Source organism: Somniosus microcephalus, chromosome 23, assembly GCF_052327205.1.
Source record: "Somniosus microcephalus isolate GS21.2 chromosome 23, FLI_Smic_1.0, whole genome shotgun sequence".
In the NCBI taxonomy this organism is placed as follows: Eukaryota; Metazoa; Chordata; class Chondrichthyes; order Squaliformes; family Somniosidae; genus Somniosus; species Somniosus microcephalus.
The window spans coordinates 15,866,331-15,881,427 of record NC_141009.1 but is presented as its reverse complement, the minus strand read 5'-3'; the positions used below and the strand labels follow the sequence as shown (position 1 = coordinate 15,881,427).

Genomic DNA, 15,097 nt, shown 5'->3' with positions numbered 1-15,097 from the left:
CATGATCTTGATCACCTCTAGCTAGCTAATCTCCCCTTAACCTTCTCTGCTCTAAGGAGAACAACCCCAGCCTCTCCAGTCTTTATGGAAATGAAAATTATTTACTTCTTTCTGTGTATAAGTGCAAGTAATTTTTTTTTCTCAGTATAAATGCAAGTTGTTTATTTCTCTCTGTCTAAATGGAACATGGTAGGGCTGTTGTTGTTGGCCTTGTGCAGAGACCTGCTCCCAGTGATGGCGTTTGGGCCACGGTCATGTTGATGTCATGACGCTTCGGTGCGTTGACGCTGCTGCTCGTTGCCGTGACTCCCGGTGACCTCTGACACCGGAAGCTGATGCAGATGGTGACGTTTTTCAAAAACATGGCGGTGGTGAGTCTGTCTGTGGTCCGGGACTGGACACTTCTCTTCTGGGTTTTGCTGTCGACGTCGGTCCGGGGCCGAATCCATCACCTGATCCTGAAGGTAAAGACTGGCGCTCGAAGGACGGGCGAGTGTGTGCGTGTTCTTTCTGCAGCGATTCATCCATTGGGATGGGAATGGCTTTTAATGTCGGACCTAACTCCACGTCTAGACTCAAAAAAGAGAAAATGTTGGAAATACTAAGCGAGTCAGGCAGCCTCTGTGGAGAGAGAAACAGAGTTAACGTTTCGGCTCGATGACCGTTCATCATCTAGACAGTTCACCCTGGTCGGGGGGTCCGGCCTTTTGCTGGTTTACAACCGTTTTTCTACGGGGTCTAACAGCTGGTCGGAGTCACTTCACCGCCTTTCAAAAAGCGCCCTGTGGGAGACCTGCCACCTCTTGTTAGAATATAACTTAAATATTCAGTTTAATAATTGGCTCTGTTTTTATCAGTGTCACTTTTGTTGTTAAGTTTCTCCCACCTCTCCTGAAGGTGCGAGCTCTTGCTGCGGTTTAGTCATCCTTGCCGCGTGGCCATTCGTCATCTGTGAGCCAAAACAGCGAGTGCCAGCGTAAGCCAGTCAAGCCGATCCTGTCTTCACCCGATACTCAAACATGCACACTTCCAGCATGAATGATGTGTGTATATATTAAAACATGACACATGTCCAAATGGCTTTGCAGTCTGGTTTGTTCTTGATGACCTCATTAATAACATTTACCTAATGTGCTGACTCTGGGTAAATAAAATCCTTCAAAATCGGCAGTTCTCAAAAACGGATTGTACTAAGACCCCTAGTCATGGTGAACTGTCATATTTCTCACTCGGGTCCTTGCACACATGCAACCTTGTTCTTTTCAGATTTGGTGTCAAAGCTGATGTTTATATACAATATGATGAATTTTTAAAAACTGCTAACGTTTATCCTGAGATAAATAGGCATTACTATGTTCATGAAAAGTATTTAGCAAGTATTTTGATGGAAAGAAGTAAGTCACATCATTGTACATGATACCACCAGGGAAAAAGTAATGCATTTTAACTTTGCATTCTCCAAAAAAAACTGACTTGCTAAACATTTGATTAAGTCAGTGCCTGATTCACACACAATAAATAACAAAAACACTTACATTTGACTGCAATCCTCGAGTCAACTTAATGATGGCTGTACACAATTTTCACAGATGCAGTGGGTAATTTTTTTGCCCTTGAAATTAATGGGGGAATGAAGTTTTTTATTGTATTATATCAGCTTAAACTGAAGAACTGCCATCAGTACAGGTTTGCCCTACCAAACTTGTTTTTTGACTGGAGGAAGCATTTTGAATTGTAAATTGCTAGTGTGAAGAACTGGTGGTTAAAGGTTTTTTAACTGTTAGTGGTAGTGAGGGAGCAATTTAAAATGACGAACTTAAGAGTATCAGAGGAAAAACAAATTGCGTTTGTATAGCACCTTTAACAAAATAGAAGTCTGATGGCGCTTAGCAGAGGTGTGAGGGAAAAACATTAGATGAACCAAAAATGATGATAAAGGGTGACTAAAAGTTAGCTCAAAGAGGTGGAGTTTAAGAAGGACTGTAAATGAGGGGAGAGAGAAGTGAAGGGTCTTCGGGGACAAATTTCCAGAGAGTGAAACTTGGCAGCTGAAAGCACAGCTGCCAGTGGGGAATGCATAAGAGGCTGGAGTTGGGGGAATAAAATCAGGAGTTGTAGGGACTGGGGAGGGGTGAGGCTATGGAGGGTTTGAAACACAACAATGAAAATTTTAAATTTGAGGGATTGGGAGCGAAGTAGATCAGCGAGGATGGGTGAGATGGGCGTATAAGACATGTAAAATTTTGAGTTTCAAGTGTTGACTTGTGTTATATTTACTTTGTCAGCTGCCCCCTCATTGTCTGTTTGCTGCTCCTTGATAGTGACTCATTGTCGTCCAACATCACTGGTTACCCTGTACAAATATTTTAAGGGGAGGAAGCACAGCTGTGCTCTGATTAGTCCTTTAATCTGCGTGTAAATAAAAGATGCAGGGTATTTCAGGGATGTCATTATGTATCTTCATCTGATTTTGCTAAGAATTTTTCTGGGAGGAAACCTTTTGAAGTTGGATTATGTCTGATGAAAATCAAACTGACCACAAAAAAATCTTTAAATAATTTTAGAAGAAGACATAAAATAGCTCAGGACTATTACAGAACTACAACTCCTTCTGTTTGAAGTTCACTACAAAGTGAGAGGCATTTCAAGTGTTACCACATCAATAGAGATTTTTATTGCACAAATACTTGTGAACATACAAAGTTGACAGGCAGGATAAGACCAGTTGGTCCTTCAAGCCTGCCCCACACCATGATGGCCAGACCATCATGACTAAATACTTCTTCCCTCCTCCCACCCACTCCCATAGCTGTGTAAATTCCTAGGAAAGGCAAAAAACTAGAGGAAAAAGCCCAGGGTCAATAAGGGATAAAATACTCTGGGAAATTCCTCTCTGACCCCCTCAGGTGATCAAAACCAGTCAAAGAGATCACATGGGCCAAGTGTTATGTATAAAGACTCTTGCCGTCTATATGTTGCGATCTCTGCCCCAGTCAAGAACCGGTCCAGCTCCCTCTTGAATGCACAGAGAATCAGCACCCACCACACCAGCGGGCAATGTATTCCAGAGGCTCACTACTCTCTGGGAAAGGAAGAAAGGAGCCACTCAACATCTGGTCTATTCCTACACTTGCATAGTTGAAACTCGTGTCACCTGGTCGTCCCCAGTCTGTTAAACTGGTACAATCTATCAATAGGGACACTTTCCAGCTGTTTAATTATTTTATAGACCTCTGTCAAGTCACATTTAAGTCCACGTTGCTCTAAAGTAGATAGACCAGTTGATGAATTTGATGAATCAGTAAATTTAAGGAGGTCATTCGGCCCATTGAGTCTGTGCTGGCTCTCTGGAAAAAGCTAGCTACTTAGTCTCATTCCCATAACTTTTTTTATTTCAAATATTTATCCACCTCCTTTTTAAAACTATTATAGATTCCTCCCTATTTTTGTGTCATCTGTAAAATTTGATATTGTACCACTATACCAGAGTCTAGCTCATTTCTGAGCCAACATTGACCCTTGGGGGTCACCACTATTTAAATCCCTTCAGTTCAAAAATGTTACACTAACCACAACTCTCTTGTCCTCCTCTCCCTGTCTATGCGGCTACAATTCTTTAAACACTGGGTGCCTTAATTTTACCAACAAGCCTCTTGTGTGGCTTCTTATCAGGTGTCTTTTCAAAATCCATATACACAACCTACACCAGTTAATACTAATATAAGATTTGTCAAAATCCATGTTGGCTGACATTAATTAACTCTTGTCTTTCTAAATATGTATTAATTATATCCTGTATTATGGCTTCCAGAAGCCTACTCTCACTGGTGATAGACTAATTCATTTGCTGTTACCTGGTTTATCCACTTCTCCCCTCTGGAACAGTAAGTGTAATCATTGAATTATAAGTAAAAGTTCATGAAGCATTTGAACAATAATAACTTAGTAAATAATAAGTGGAGGATGGACATGTGGGCATGTTAACCAACTGGAGGGCAAGAATTGGGAAGTGACAAGTTAGGCAACATGTCTTTCTGCCCTGTAACTGCATATCGTGCTGAAAGAATAGTGAGGCCAAGATCATGCTTCGTTGTGATGTCCACCAGGTCTGAATTAGTCGCCAAGAGCTGCTCTCTGACCTCACACATGAAGAATAATCGCCTTGGCGTGGAATGAGAGGGTCATCAGTGACCCCGGAAACATTCCCCAACATAAATTATGGCATTTGGGAGAGGCGGGGGGGGGGGGGCGGTAATTTGGGATGGGTGAAGAAGGGGCTTTGCGAGGTGTTGTGGTATTAGTCCAGCATTGCATTTCAGCGGGAGTGTGGTTGTTTTGCAGTTGTCGTGGTGCCAGCTGTTATTTGGTAGTGCCAGTAAACTGATTCATTGTATCCTCTATTTGCTTCTCCTGAATGGAGTTTCAAGTGCAGTTGTTAATTCTGATTAGATTTTGACTCCACAGGACTAAACTCAGGACTAAAGTATCTTCAGACAGTTCCACCTGGAACGCATTCTTAAACCTCGTCATACTGGTGAGAGCCGCGCTTATCCAGCATCTTGTAATTGGCTGTGAGCCTCCACTGCAGCTTTTAGTCGCTACCGTGGTAGGTGATGAGTAGACTTTGAAAATGCAGTCTGGGGATTTAAAAGTGATTTTTTTTTTTGTGGAAGAGTTGAAGAGGGAATCTCAAAAATATTAACTTATGTTTTTTTTTAACTATTGCTGTGGCCATCTTTGATGTCATTGTGTGAACAGTGAGTGCTGATATCACTGAAACTGGCTGGGATGAGTTACTGAGATGGGCTGTGAAAGAGAATAGAATTCATGTGTACTGATGAAATGGTGTAATCATTGTTGGGCCCGCATCTTGTCTTCTGTGTCGAATGTCTGTTGGCGGCAAATGGTGGATGAGCCCTATCTGGATGCAGCCCTTCAGGTCTGATTGATCTTCAGTGTGTTAAGCAGCTTGCTGCCTGCCTCCATACTGAATGTGTTCTTTCCAGCGGTCATTATCTTACTCTTTGAGTCTGAAAATATTGACAGTCTTGTTTTAAAGGGTATTGCTGCCCTTTGGGGACAGGTATTTTCAGGCAGTGTCCCGGAACAGTCGGGCAAACTCTGCAGCTGGCAATATTTCCTCCGACTTGCACTGTTGCAGCGCCACTTGAGCATAACTTGTTGAGGATAGTTTAGAACTTGGGAGTCTATCTGTGAATCCTGCTGGAAGTGTACATGTGGGGATGTCAGGTCAGGACTGGATTGAGCTCCGCTGCAACGTTCCATGTTGTTGAATAGCCACTGGACAACTGTGCATGTTGAAATAGAGACTTGCCGCAGTCCCACTTCAACTCATTCTTTACTTGGGGTTCAAAGGTATGGAACTCCTTGCTTCTCTTTCTCTTTCTCTTTCTCTTTTCTACAATCTCCTGACTTCTAAAACTCAAGGTTTGTGACCCCGTGAGTATTTCCTGATTCACCCAATTTTGCATTTTGCTGTTTTCAACCTTGGTCTCCTGCACTATGAAGCTTGGCTCTGCAAATTAATAAATGCTCTGTAGTGCAGATAGTGTACCAATATGCTTCTGGCAAAAATAAACCGTAAGCTAATACACACTTTTTAGATGTTGTATTATGATCTTAGTTACCTCACACAGCTTCCATAGACTTGTAACCACCAGTACTTCACCCTCGTGTTATACAGCTATAAATGCTCTCTCCAGATGCATCCCATGTCTGGAAGGATACAACTCTGTATTTGTGCAGTTGAGTTTTTCACAGTTCAATCGGAATAATATGGAAATTTCACATGCCCACCATTAGATTATTGAAAACCTTGTCACCATTCTTGAATTGCTCTCTCAACCAAGAGCTTTTGGGTTCAGGGGCACCTTCTCTGTAGCTCCCAATTGCTTGCCACCCACCCTGCAAAATAATTGTTACCTTAGTAGTTGACTGTAGTCATACTGTCTTTAGTGGACCGAGACAACTGTAGTTCCATCCACAAAAACTCCATAACACTACTTTTCAATTAGACTAATGGGAGAGGTGTTCAAGCAGTGAGGGGCGGTACCTCAGCCTTCACTGATCAAATTTCCATTCCTTCAGTCATATTTTCCTCCTTAACTTGGATGAGTGGATAAGCTAAGTGCAAATGTTAGCTGAGAGCATGATTCAGGCTCAGGTCTCTGTTCATTAAGAGCATTGCTGCAGGTATGGTGGTATCTGATTAGTTACGGATTCAAGCAGGTAGTGGAAGAGATATGATGCTTTGTTAATAGCCCATGACCAAGATGACGTCGTCGGCAGAATGTGTGCATCTACCATGGAAATGAGTTACAAGGCTTCACCAAACCAGCACTGCTTACAGGCTGATGAGTTTCAACCAAATGGAGCTACTTATAGCAAAATTTCAGAACATTTCATTATCCCAGAGCTTTTTGGGGTATTTTCTTGTGGGTGCTCACGAAAAAGAAATGTCATCTACGGTGGAAATATTAAGTGAGTGTGGCATCACGGACAGGATGTTGGGTAAAAGATGGAAAACAGAATGTAGTTGTTAATGGATGTTTTTTAGACTGGCGGGATATAAACAGTGTTTTCCCCAGGGTTATTGCTAGGGTAATTGGTAGATTGAGCAGTTAGATGTCAGGTTAAATTTATTCTGGAGAATTGAGTGAATATATTTCATGAGGAAGAATAAGGAAAGGACATCTACACTAAATGGGGAAACTTTAAAAGGAGCAGAGGTACTGAGCGACTTGGAGGTGCCGATACGCAGATCATTAAAAGTGGCAGGTAAGTTGATAAAGCTGTGTTTTTAAAAAAATAAAAAAAAAAACATGAGATTCTAGGTTTTGTATAGAGTACAAGAGCAAAGAGGGAATGCCAAACCTATACAAAAGATTGATTAGGCCACAGTTAAAATATTGTGTTCCTTTTGGGCACCTTACTTTAGGAAGATACATAGAGGATGTAGAAGGGATGCAAAGCTTTAGTTATAAGGAGGGACTAGAGCAACTGAGACTATTTTCTTTAGAACAAAGAAGGTTTAGAGGAGATCTGATAGAGGTATTCAAAATTATGAGGTTTTCATAAAATAAATTGGATTGGGCAAAACTATTTCCACGAGTTGGCAGCTGGGTACTGCAGAGAAAATTTAAGGTCATCATTAAAAGGAAGGGAGGGGTTGGGAGAATTTTTTTTATGTGGGGGATGTTAGGATGTGAACTGCCCTACAGCAAGCTTTTAAAGATAGTGGATCCAGCATGGACTGGTTGGGCCGAATGGCCTGTTTCTGTGCTGTATACCCTATGTATAGCAGTAGGGGGAAAGGCTAGAGGAATGGGATTAAGTAGCGAGCTCTTTCAAAGAGCTGGCACAGGCTCAATGGGCCAAAAGACTTCCCTCTGTCCTCAGTCGTTAATTCTGTCTTCTAATCTGGGAAAATATTGCTTTCAATTACAACATGGCTGTTTCTTTTTACAGGATGACATTAGGCAAAAGGTCCATTTAAACACATTTGGTTTCTTCAAGAATGGAAATATGACTGTGGAAATGACCAGTTTGACTCCAAAGGGTGTTGACTTCAAAGCTATCGACAGCTCTGCGGTAAGCTCAATATTTTTCATCAAGTAATTTTCACTCCCTTGTAGGAACATTTATCAGGTAGAAATGGTTTATGGAGAGGAAAACAGTCCCCTGGTGTGGGCTGGATCAGGTGTGGGTTATTTCAGCCGCAATGATGATTGGTTTATTCTGTGTAATCTACCACTATCCCGATGTGTGTTTTTCTTGCAACAAACCCTGGTGCCTTTGTTCTAAAAGAAAAGTTAGTTGCTTTTGTTGAGAGTTTAGGATTCTTTGCGCTATTATGTAGAGATGGGATGGTTGTTGCATTAACGATGCTGTATGTTGAGAGCAATCATTGCGTACTCGGGTTCCACTGTTGACACTGAGATGTGTAAAATGCCGGCGTCTCCATTGTTGGTACATCAAGACCTTTTGCAGCAGCAATCTCCAGTAGTTTTATCGTATTGCTGACTGATCTTGAATCTGTGACATTGATACGAATTTTTTGTATTGATTGTTGTAATACTAACTGTACCTGATGTCACTGCTGTGAAATGCACTGCCTTGTCTTCTGCCATTTCGACCACAAAGGTCCCAATTTCAAAATGGGATATCACAAAAAATAAATATTTTTAATCAGCGTGTCTAGTCCACCAACTGTGATTAACCCGATTTTTAAATAACTGAAAATGACTTAAAAAAATTATACAGAGCCATCTACTCATTACATTGGTCAGTTTCTTAGTAAATTAAAAAAATATATTCAAAAGCTTTTAAAAAGGTGCCTATTAGTGCCCTTGTGCCAATAAAAAGCTTAATTTTTAGAGCCTCCGCGAAGGCCCGCAAATGGGCACAATTAGCGGAAACTCACCATGGTGATTCATTCGATCTGGGGGCATGACCAATTTTGTGGGTGGGGCTGGCTTTTAGCGCGATGTCTTTTAAAGTAGCGCAAAAGATCGCGGAAACTCAATTTGTGATGAATGTTTCGCACTTGAAATTCCTCGTTTTTTTTTACACTGGTTTGGCCGATTTCGAGCGAATTGCGCTGAAAAAAGCAGTGCAACCGAGCAGAAACTCCTGCCCAACATGCCCAACTAATGCAGAACAGCAATCAACAAAGCTGAGAGAATGTTGAACTACATAGCAAAACAGTAGAATACAAGTCCGAGCAAGTCCTGGTCAGGCTGCAGCTTGAGTAACGTGTCCAGTCCTGGTCACTGAGACATAAGGGGGGCATTCAGGTGTTGGAGGCAGTGCAGCAAAGGACCACAAGGCTGGTCCCTAGTGTCAAAGATCTAAGCCACAAGGGGAGATTGCAGGAACTTGAGGTTTTCAGCCTGGAAAAGAGATATCCGCGTGGATCTTCCACAGAGAGATATATAGACAGTAAACACAATGAAAAAGGTAAATCCAGAATATTACTTTAAATTCTGAGTGTAGAACAAGTGGACAGAGGTTCAAAGTAGTAAAAGCTGAAGTTACTACAGGAAACTTTGTGCTATCCGGCACCGACGGGACCGAGCTGGAGCTGTTGCCGTTCCCTCAAAACTGCCGGACAAACCAGCGTTAATGTTGAAGCATACGCCATATCTGGCAACAAACACTTGCTCAGCAACAGCTTCTAAACAGTCGGCCGTACCTTGGAAGCATCTCTGTCGCTTAGCAACAGCTTCAGAGAGACTTTGCAGAGCCTGACTGTTGGGGGAAAAAAAAGCCACGAGAAGGAAAAAAAACCTAACAAAACGGCTCCTGATTTTTGCCGGTGGCTCGAGCTTGCTGGACATTTAGCCTCCAGATAACACACAGTTTCCTGTACTGATATCAGGAAGTTCTTCACACAGCGATTAAACCTATGGCATGGACTTCCAGATAGTCATGGAGGTGGAAACCTGGGAATAATTTAAGAACCAATTAAATGCTGTGATGGGGGAATGTCAGACCTTTCTGGATGGATGTACTAAGATGGGCTGATTAGCCTTCATCATCCCTAATTACCTTGTCATCCATGTCCCAGCATGTCTGTGTCTTGAGATAACTGGAGCAGACAAAAAATATTCTGTGATAAGTAATTGGACTTCAGCCCTAAGAAAACAATAGTATGTAGACCCCAGAGCTGCTAATTGTTCCTCCATTGCAGCATATTTCCCCCTCAATTTTCTCCCCTACTCTCCTGAACAATCTGATTCATGCTACGATTCGGCCCATGGGTGCTGGTACGTTCTGAAGGTCGTTCTTCATTTATGACCTCTTATTGCAAATGTTGCCAAGCTGTTCGCCTATGGGAGACATCACAACCGAACCCGCTTGTGTCCTCGCCTGATTTGCACACGGGTGCACTTTCCGCGAAGGGATGTGACCAGGAGTGGGAATACTGGCCGCTGTTCTAATTTCTTAGCTCGGCCACTTGCACCACCCCGCATTGCCACCAAAACTAAGATTGCTTAAGCCAGCACTGGGAATTGAATGTGAATCTTGATTTGCATGGCTGTTACGTGCTCTCTTTACCAAACCTGCCACCAGAAGAGCTACAGAACCCATTCGATTATCTTCAATATTGAAAAGAATATTTGATCCATCATCAACGGCTGCAGTGCCGCAGCCCAATACTTCTGCTCCTCGAAACCTCTACTATTCTTGCAAAGGGAATGAGTAGCAATATCCACTAGACAGGCCTGTACACTGTTGAAGCTACTGAAAAGACCTTGCATTTAAGGTGTTTGAGCTTTGCAAATATTTGCTCGTAGAATTTTTCTGATATGGCAATAAAAGAAAGAACTTGCATTTGTATCCAAAAATATATGTGCACCATCGATGAGTTCCAGATTGTTCAAATGATGTTAATTGAAATGGGGAATCTTTCTAACTTTGAGATGTTAAACTGAGGCCTCAACTCCCTGGTCAGGTGAACATATATAAAAAGAAATTCCATGGCACTATTGGGAAAAGGATTTGGGGAGTTCTCTGGGTTTTTTTTCCCTTGGGAGCTTTCCTACATTAAAGGCAGTATATAAATGTTAAGTTGTTGGGTGTACCAGCCAAAATGTATCCCTTAACCAAGACCAAAACAGATCAACTGGACATTGATCTCATTGCTTTTTGTAGGACCTTGCTGTGTGTGAATGGGCTGTTGGCATTTGTCTACGTAACCGTGCCTATACTTCAAAAGTAATCCATTGGCTGTGAAGCGCTTTGCGATGTCCTTAGGTGTGCAAGTCACTGTATAAATGCGCATTTTTCTTTCTTTAACTATAACCTACTAACATATTCCTTTTCTTCACATTTTATCTCAGCTGGGGCTCAGTTTGGACAGAACCAAGAATGATGGGTTCTCATCCTATCTGGTAAGTCAGCGACCAGCTTTTGGGATGGAATTTGCAATTAACTCTTGTTTCTCCGTCTTTTTTTTGTACAGTTCCATGAACATCATCAAGTCCCTAGTACCTTGCCCAAATGGCCATTCTTGCTGCGTGATCTTGGTGAGAGTAAGCAGATCATTGGACTTTGGAAGGCACCACAGCAGAGCTTCCTCCTGTCCTCACCCGATGTGCACTCTTCGCCAGGGTTCACTGGTTATTTAGCAGTAGCAGGAATTTCACATGGATATTCTCCTCCCTCAGGCCAAGGACACTGAAGCCACGCGCAGCACCCTAGCTGCGTCTTTGGCTGACATCGTCCAAATCAGCATAGACCGCGCCTTTACCCACGAGGGGCGGGGTGTATTTTTTGGAGTAGAGGTTTGGAGTCACATGCCACAAATATTTGAATGGGCTACTTATGATTAAAACCTTTTGCGATCGGTACATCATTTCCCCGCGACATCTGTGGAAAAAGAAAATCCGACTTGCCCCTTACATGAATCCAAACCCCAACAATACATCTTTTCTCCCCCCGCCCCCCCCCCCCGCTTCAGAAGGACAGTCCTCTGTGAGCTTTTCCATGCCCTACTCTCGCCATCTTTATGATCATTCTCCGTGCTTGCCAATTTTGTGCCTTCTGAATGATATTGCCAATGTACTGTCTGTTTGCCTAAGTCTCCTCTGATTTTAGAAGGTTTTGTGTTCAAGCCCCAATCCAGGACTTGAGCAGTCAGTCTAGGCTGACACTATGATGTAGTACTGAGGGAGTCATTTTTTTGTCAGGGCTGCTGACCTTTGGATTAGATGTTAAACAGTGGCCGCAGCTGTCTGGTCTTCAAGTAAACATCCAAGATCTGTGGAACTATTCAAAGAAGAGCAGAGAGTTCTCCCTGTGTCCTGGTGAACATTCAACTCTTAAATCAACACCACTAAACAGATTAACTGGTTGTGTATTTCATTGCTGTTTGTGGAATCTTGCTGTGCACAAATGGCTGCCATGTTTTCCCAAATAACAACAGTGACTCGTAATTTGTACAAAGTGCTTTGAGACATTTGAGAATCATGCAAAACCTAACAGGTGCAAGTCTTTTAAAATGTTTCTTTTGGATTCTAGGCCGTCTCATTGCTTTGAGACTGGTCCAAGCTGATTTCCTTAATTCCCCTCACCCCACAACTTCGTGAGACCAGCCTAATCGGAAGTTCATCCTGTCCAAATCGGTGGTCTATGAATCCGTTTCCTTCCGACAGTTGGTACCGAATTAATACAGTTAACATTCCAGTGAGGTACGCTGCGCGGTCAGATTCCTGCTTGAGTTCTGCATGAATCGCATGTCAGACTCGGTGCAAGTGTAGGTGAAGTATTTCAACCTGCAGAAAACTGACCCCAGAAGGAGCACTTTGGTGAATGCAATGAGTGTTTCCCAGGATTGCAGATAATTCTACCTGTGTTCAATAACCCATGTAAAGACAATTTTTTTTATGCTATGGTGATTTTTTTTTTTATTAATAGGAAGAAGATGTTGATTTTTGCTTTTTGAAGAAAAAGCCTCCCATTAGTGTACCTGTCACACTTTTCATTTTTGACTTTCAAAATCAACGGTGAGTGCGCAACAAAAAATGATCTTCCATTGGAATCTACAGCCAGTGGCAGCTCAGTTCCTTGGTGTTCCACTTACATCTATTATTGGTTCCCAGAGTTCGAGTTCAGACGTCGGGCAACAATCAGCCACTGGTCAGTGATGGTGGGAGTGCAGGAAGCCAACCAACAGAGGACAAAAGCAGTGAATCGAAGAAAGAGACAGAGCCCAAGAAGGTGAATGTAACAGTGGACCATCCTGCAGAAGGGCAGAAAGGTAAGAAATTGAAGCATGTTGTTTTTTTGGCCCCTCCAGTGGTTGGTAAAGGTAGGCAAGAAGGAAGGTTTTTAATCCCGTCACCCCAAGATGTACTCGAGCACTGTCTAGTAATTACTTGGAGAGGGGCCCTGAAAAAGAAGTGATGCAGGTCGTCTGCTTGCCCCCACCTCCCAAGCGGGGGGATGGTAAAGGGCTTAAGAGCCTGCAAGTTTGGGAAGAACCACTAGGGTTTCTGGGGATGCCATGATGGGGATCACTATTAGAGGGAGCGATTTTCCTGGCCAAATGGTCTTTTCTCATTCCTCATTAAGTGTCTTTAATGGATTGATAAAATTGAGGTTAACTATTGCCAAGTATGACAAAATAACTTGCAATTCCCAGAGCTGAACACTGATGGCATTGTTGTACACTTAAATTCTCAACTGTGCACCCTTTTATATTTTCTTTAAAAGAGAATAAAGCAAAATACATATGCACATTTAGGGCTGTCAGTATGGTTGTGTGCATGATGGGAACTGCGCACTGTTTCAGGTCGGGATAATTTGATCAGTCCCTGGGGTTTAGCACATCTCTAACCTTGAGGGCAATATTTCACCTGTTCAAGTAGGGTGTGCCTAGTTAGTTAGTGATGAGGCCCACCAGAGAGAGTGGAGCTTTTGAGCAGGTCCACATGTAGCCATTTTGCTTAGCCACATCTATTAACAAATTCCTTAGATGTGATGCTCAGTGTGTGACTGGAAGTGGAACATGTGGAGAGAGATGGGGAAATTGAAACGTCCAAGGTCAGTTTCTCGTTGATAACCTTGGATATTGGCAAGGCCCTTTTTTAAATTGGGGAGGATAAATTAAAAGCAAATTTTGGCTGCTTAATATTTCCAATTTCATTTGCTTTTTGGTACTCTGGATTGGCACAGCTCTGATTCTGCACAGTACCATTAGAATCCAGTGCTTTGAGTATACTGCCTGGGAGTTTTAATAAGTCAAGTTCCCGTTTTATTGAAAAGCTGGGCTCAAAACCTGGATGAAGGTTTGAGAAAAAACGCAGAACAAACTGATAATAAAAACTGTTCATTACCACATGCCACTTTGTGCTAAAGAAACATATTTATTTTCCCTTCACAGCAAACTCAAAATCTGTGACAAATGCTGCTGAAGTAAAGGTTGGTAATTATACTGTTTTTTTTATTTCGACTGCCATAAATTCAAGTCTTTTTCTTCTACTGTCCTTTAATGATGAAGGCCTGGTCTTTTTCTTTGGAAACTGCGTAACGTAAATGTTAGATAGAGGTTTATATGTTGGTGATGTGCTGTGGTCGGACATTACAGCTGGTCCAGAACTTACACATTGTCGAGGGGAAATAGTTGCCTGACACTTCTATCATGCATCACCTCTTGGAGAAGGGAGAGCAGCCAAAATAAAGGGATATTATTATAATCGCCTAATGCCAGACACACAATACTTCCCAGACTTTATGGTTCGGGATTGTGCATGGGATCGAGAGATTGGGTGAGCGGGAGGAGGGAGCATGGTGGATATAAAAATTGATGCTCACTGTCCAGGTTCGTACAACCAAAGATGTGCGGGTTAGGTTGATTGGCCATGATAAAAAATTGGCCCTTAGTGTTAGGGGGGATTAAATATGTGGGGTTACAGGGTTACGGGGATAGGGCTTGGGTGGGATGGCTGTTGGTGTAGGGACTGGGTGTTAGGGTTTGGATGATCAGCCATGATCTCGTTGAATGGCGGAGCAGGCTCGAAGGGCCAAATGGCCTACTCCTGCTCCTATCTTCTATGTTTCTATGTAACTTGAGTGAGGTACTGGAGAGCGACTGCTGCAAAATATGTCACTGACTTCAGAGGATTGGTGGCGCCGAGAGAGGGCCTGGACATTAATGAAAAAACAGCAGCAAAACAATAACTCATTCTTTTTCTTCTAGGATCAAACCAGAACTATTTCACTGCAGAAAAACAATGAATCCTATTCATTCACAGTAAGTAGGATCTAGGAGTTGGTCCTTTACGCTTTAGATAATGTCTGCTCAGATTTATTCACATTGGCTAATTGGGAAAACCTGGATATGTTTTTCTCTCGTACAGTTCTCGTTTGCTATCAATACTGAGGACGAACAGGGACTTTACAGTCTGTACTTCCATAACTGCTACATTGACAAAAAGCCAACTCTACAGTCTTTCCGGTTTGATATGGATGTGAGTACCAGGAGGACCTCATTACTCTTTATGGGGCAAGAGAGCTATTGGGGACATTTAAGCAAATTGTCAATAATGGCTTAGTGCTGTTCTCCATTTTT

The 15,097-nt window shown here is 42.5% G+C and overlaps 1 protein-coding gene across 4 annotated transcripts in view; it reads left to right on the top strand.

Annotated features, from left to right (window-relative positions):
• The first annotated feature begins 310 nt into the window (after positions 1–310).
• gpr107 (G protein-coupled receptor 107) overlaps positions 311–15,097 on the top strand; it is a 131,388-nt gene continuing 116,601 nt past the window's right edge. For 2 of the 4 annotated variants that reach the window (XR_015073336.1, XM_085965458.1), the window contains exons 1-8: positions 315–464; positions 7,489–7,611; positions 10,866–10,916; positions 12,442–12,530; positions 12,627–12,784; positions 13,910–13,947; positions 14,726–14,779; positions 14,886–14,996. Coding sequence is in view for 3 of the 4 variants with exons in the window: in XM_085965458.1 (XP_085821584.1) it covers positions 336–464; positions 7,489–7,611; positions 10,866–10,916; positions 12,442–12,530; positions 12,627–12,784; positions 13,910–13,947; positions 14,726–14,779; positions 14,886–14,996 (753 nt within the window). In the remaining variant the exon portion in view is untranslated. Of the gene's footprint in view, positions 465–7,488; positions 7,612–10,865; positions 10,917–12,441; positions 12,531–12,626; positions 12,785–13,909; positions 13,948–14,725; positions 14,780–14,885; positions 14,997–15,097 lie in introns of all 4 variants that reach the window. The other 2 variants (XM_085965460.1, XM_085965459.1) reach the window with 2 other exon arrangements.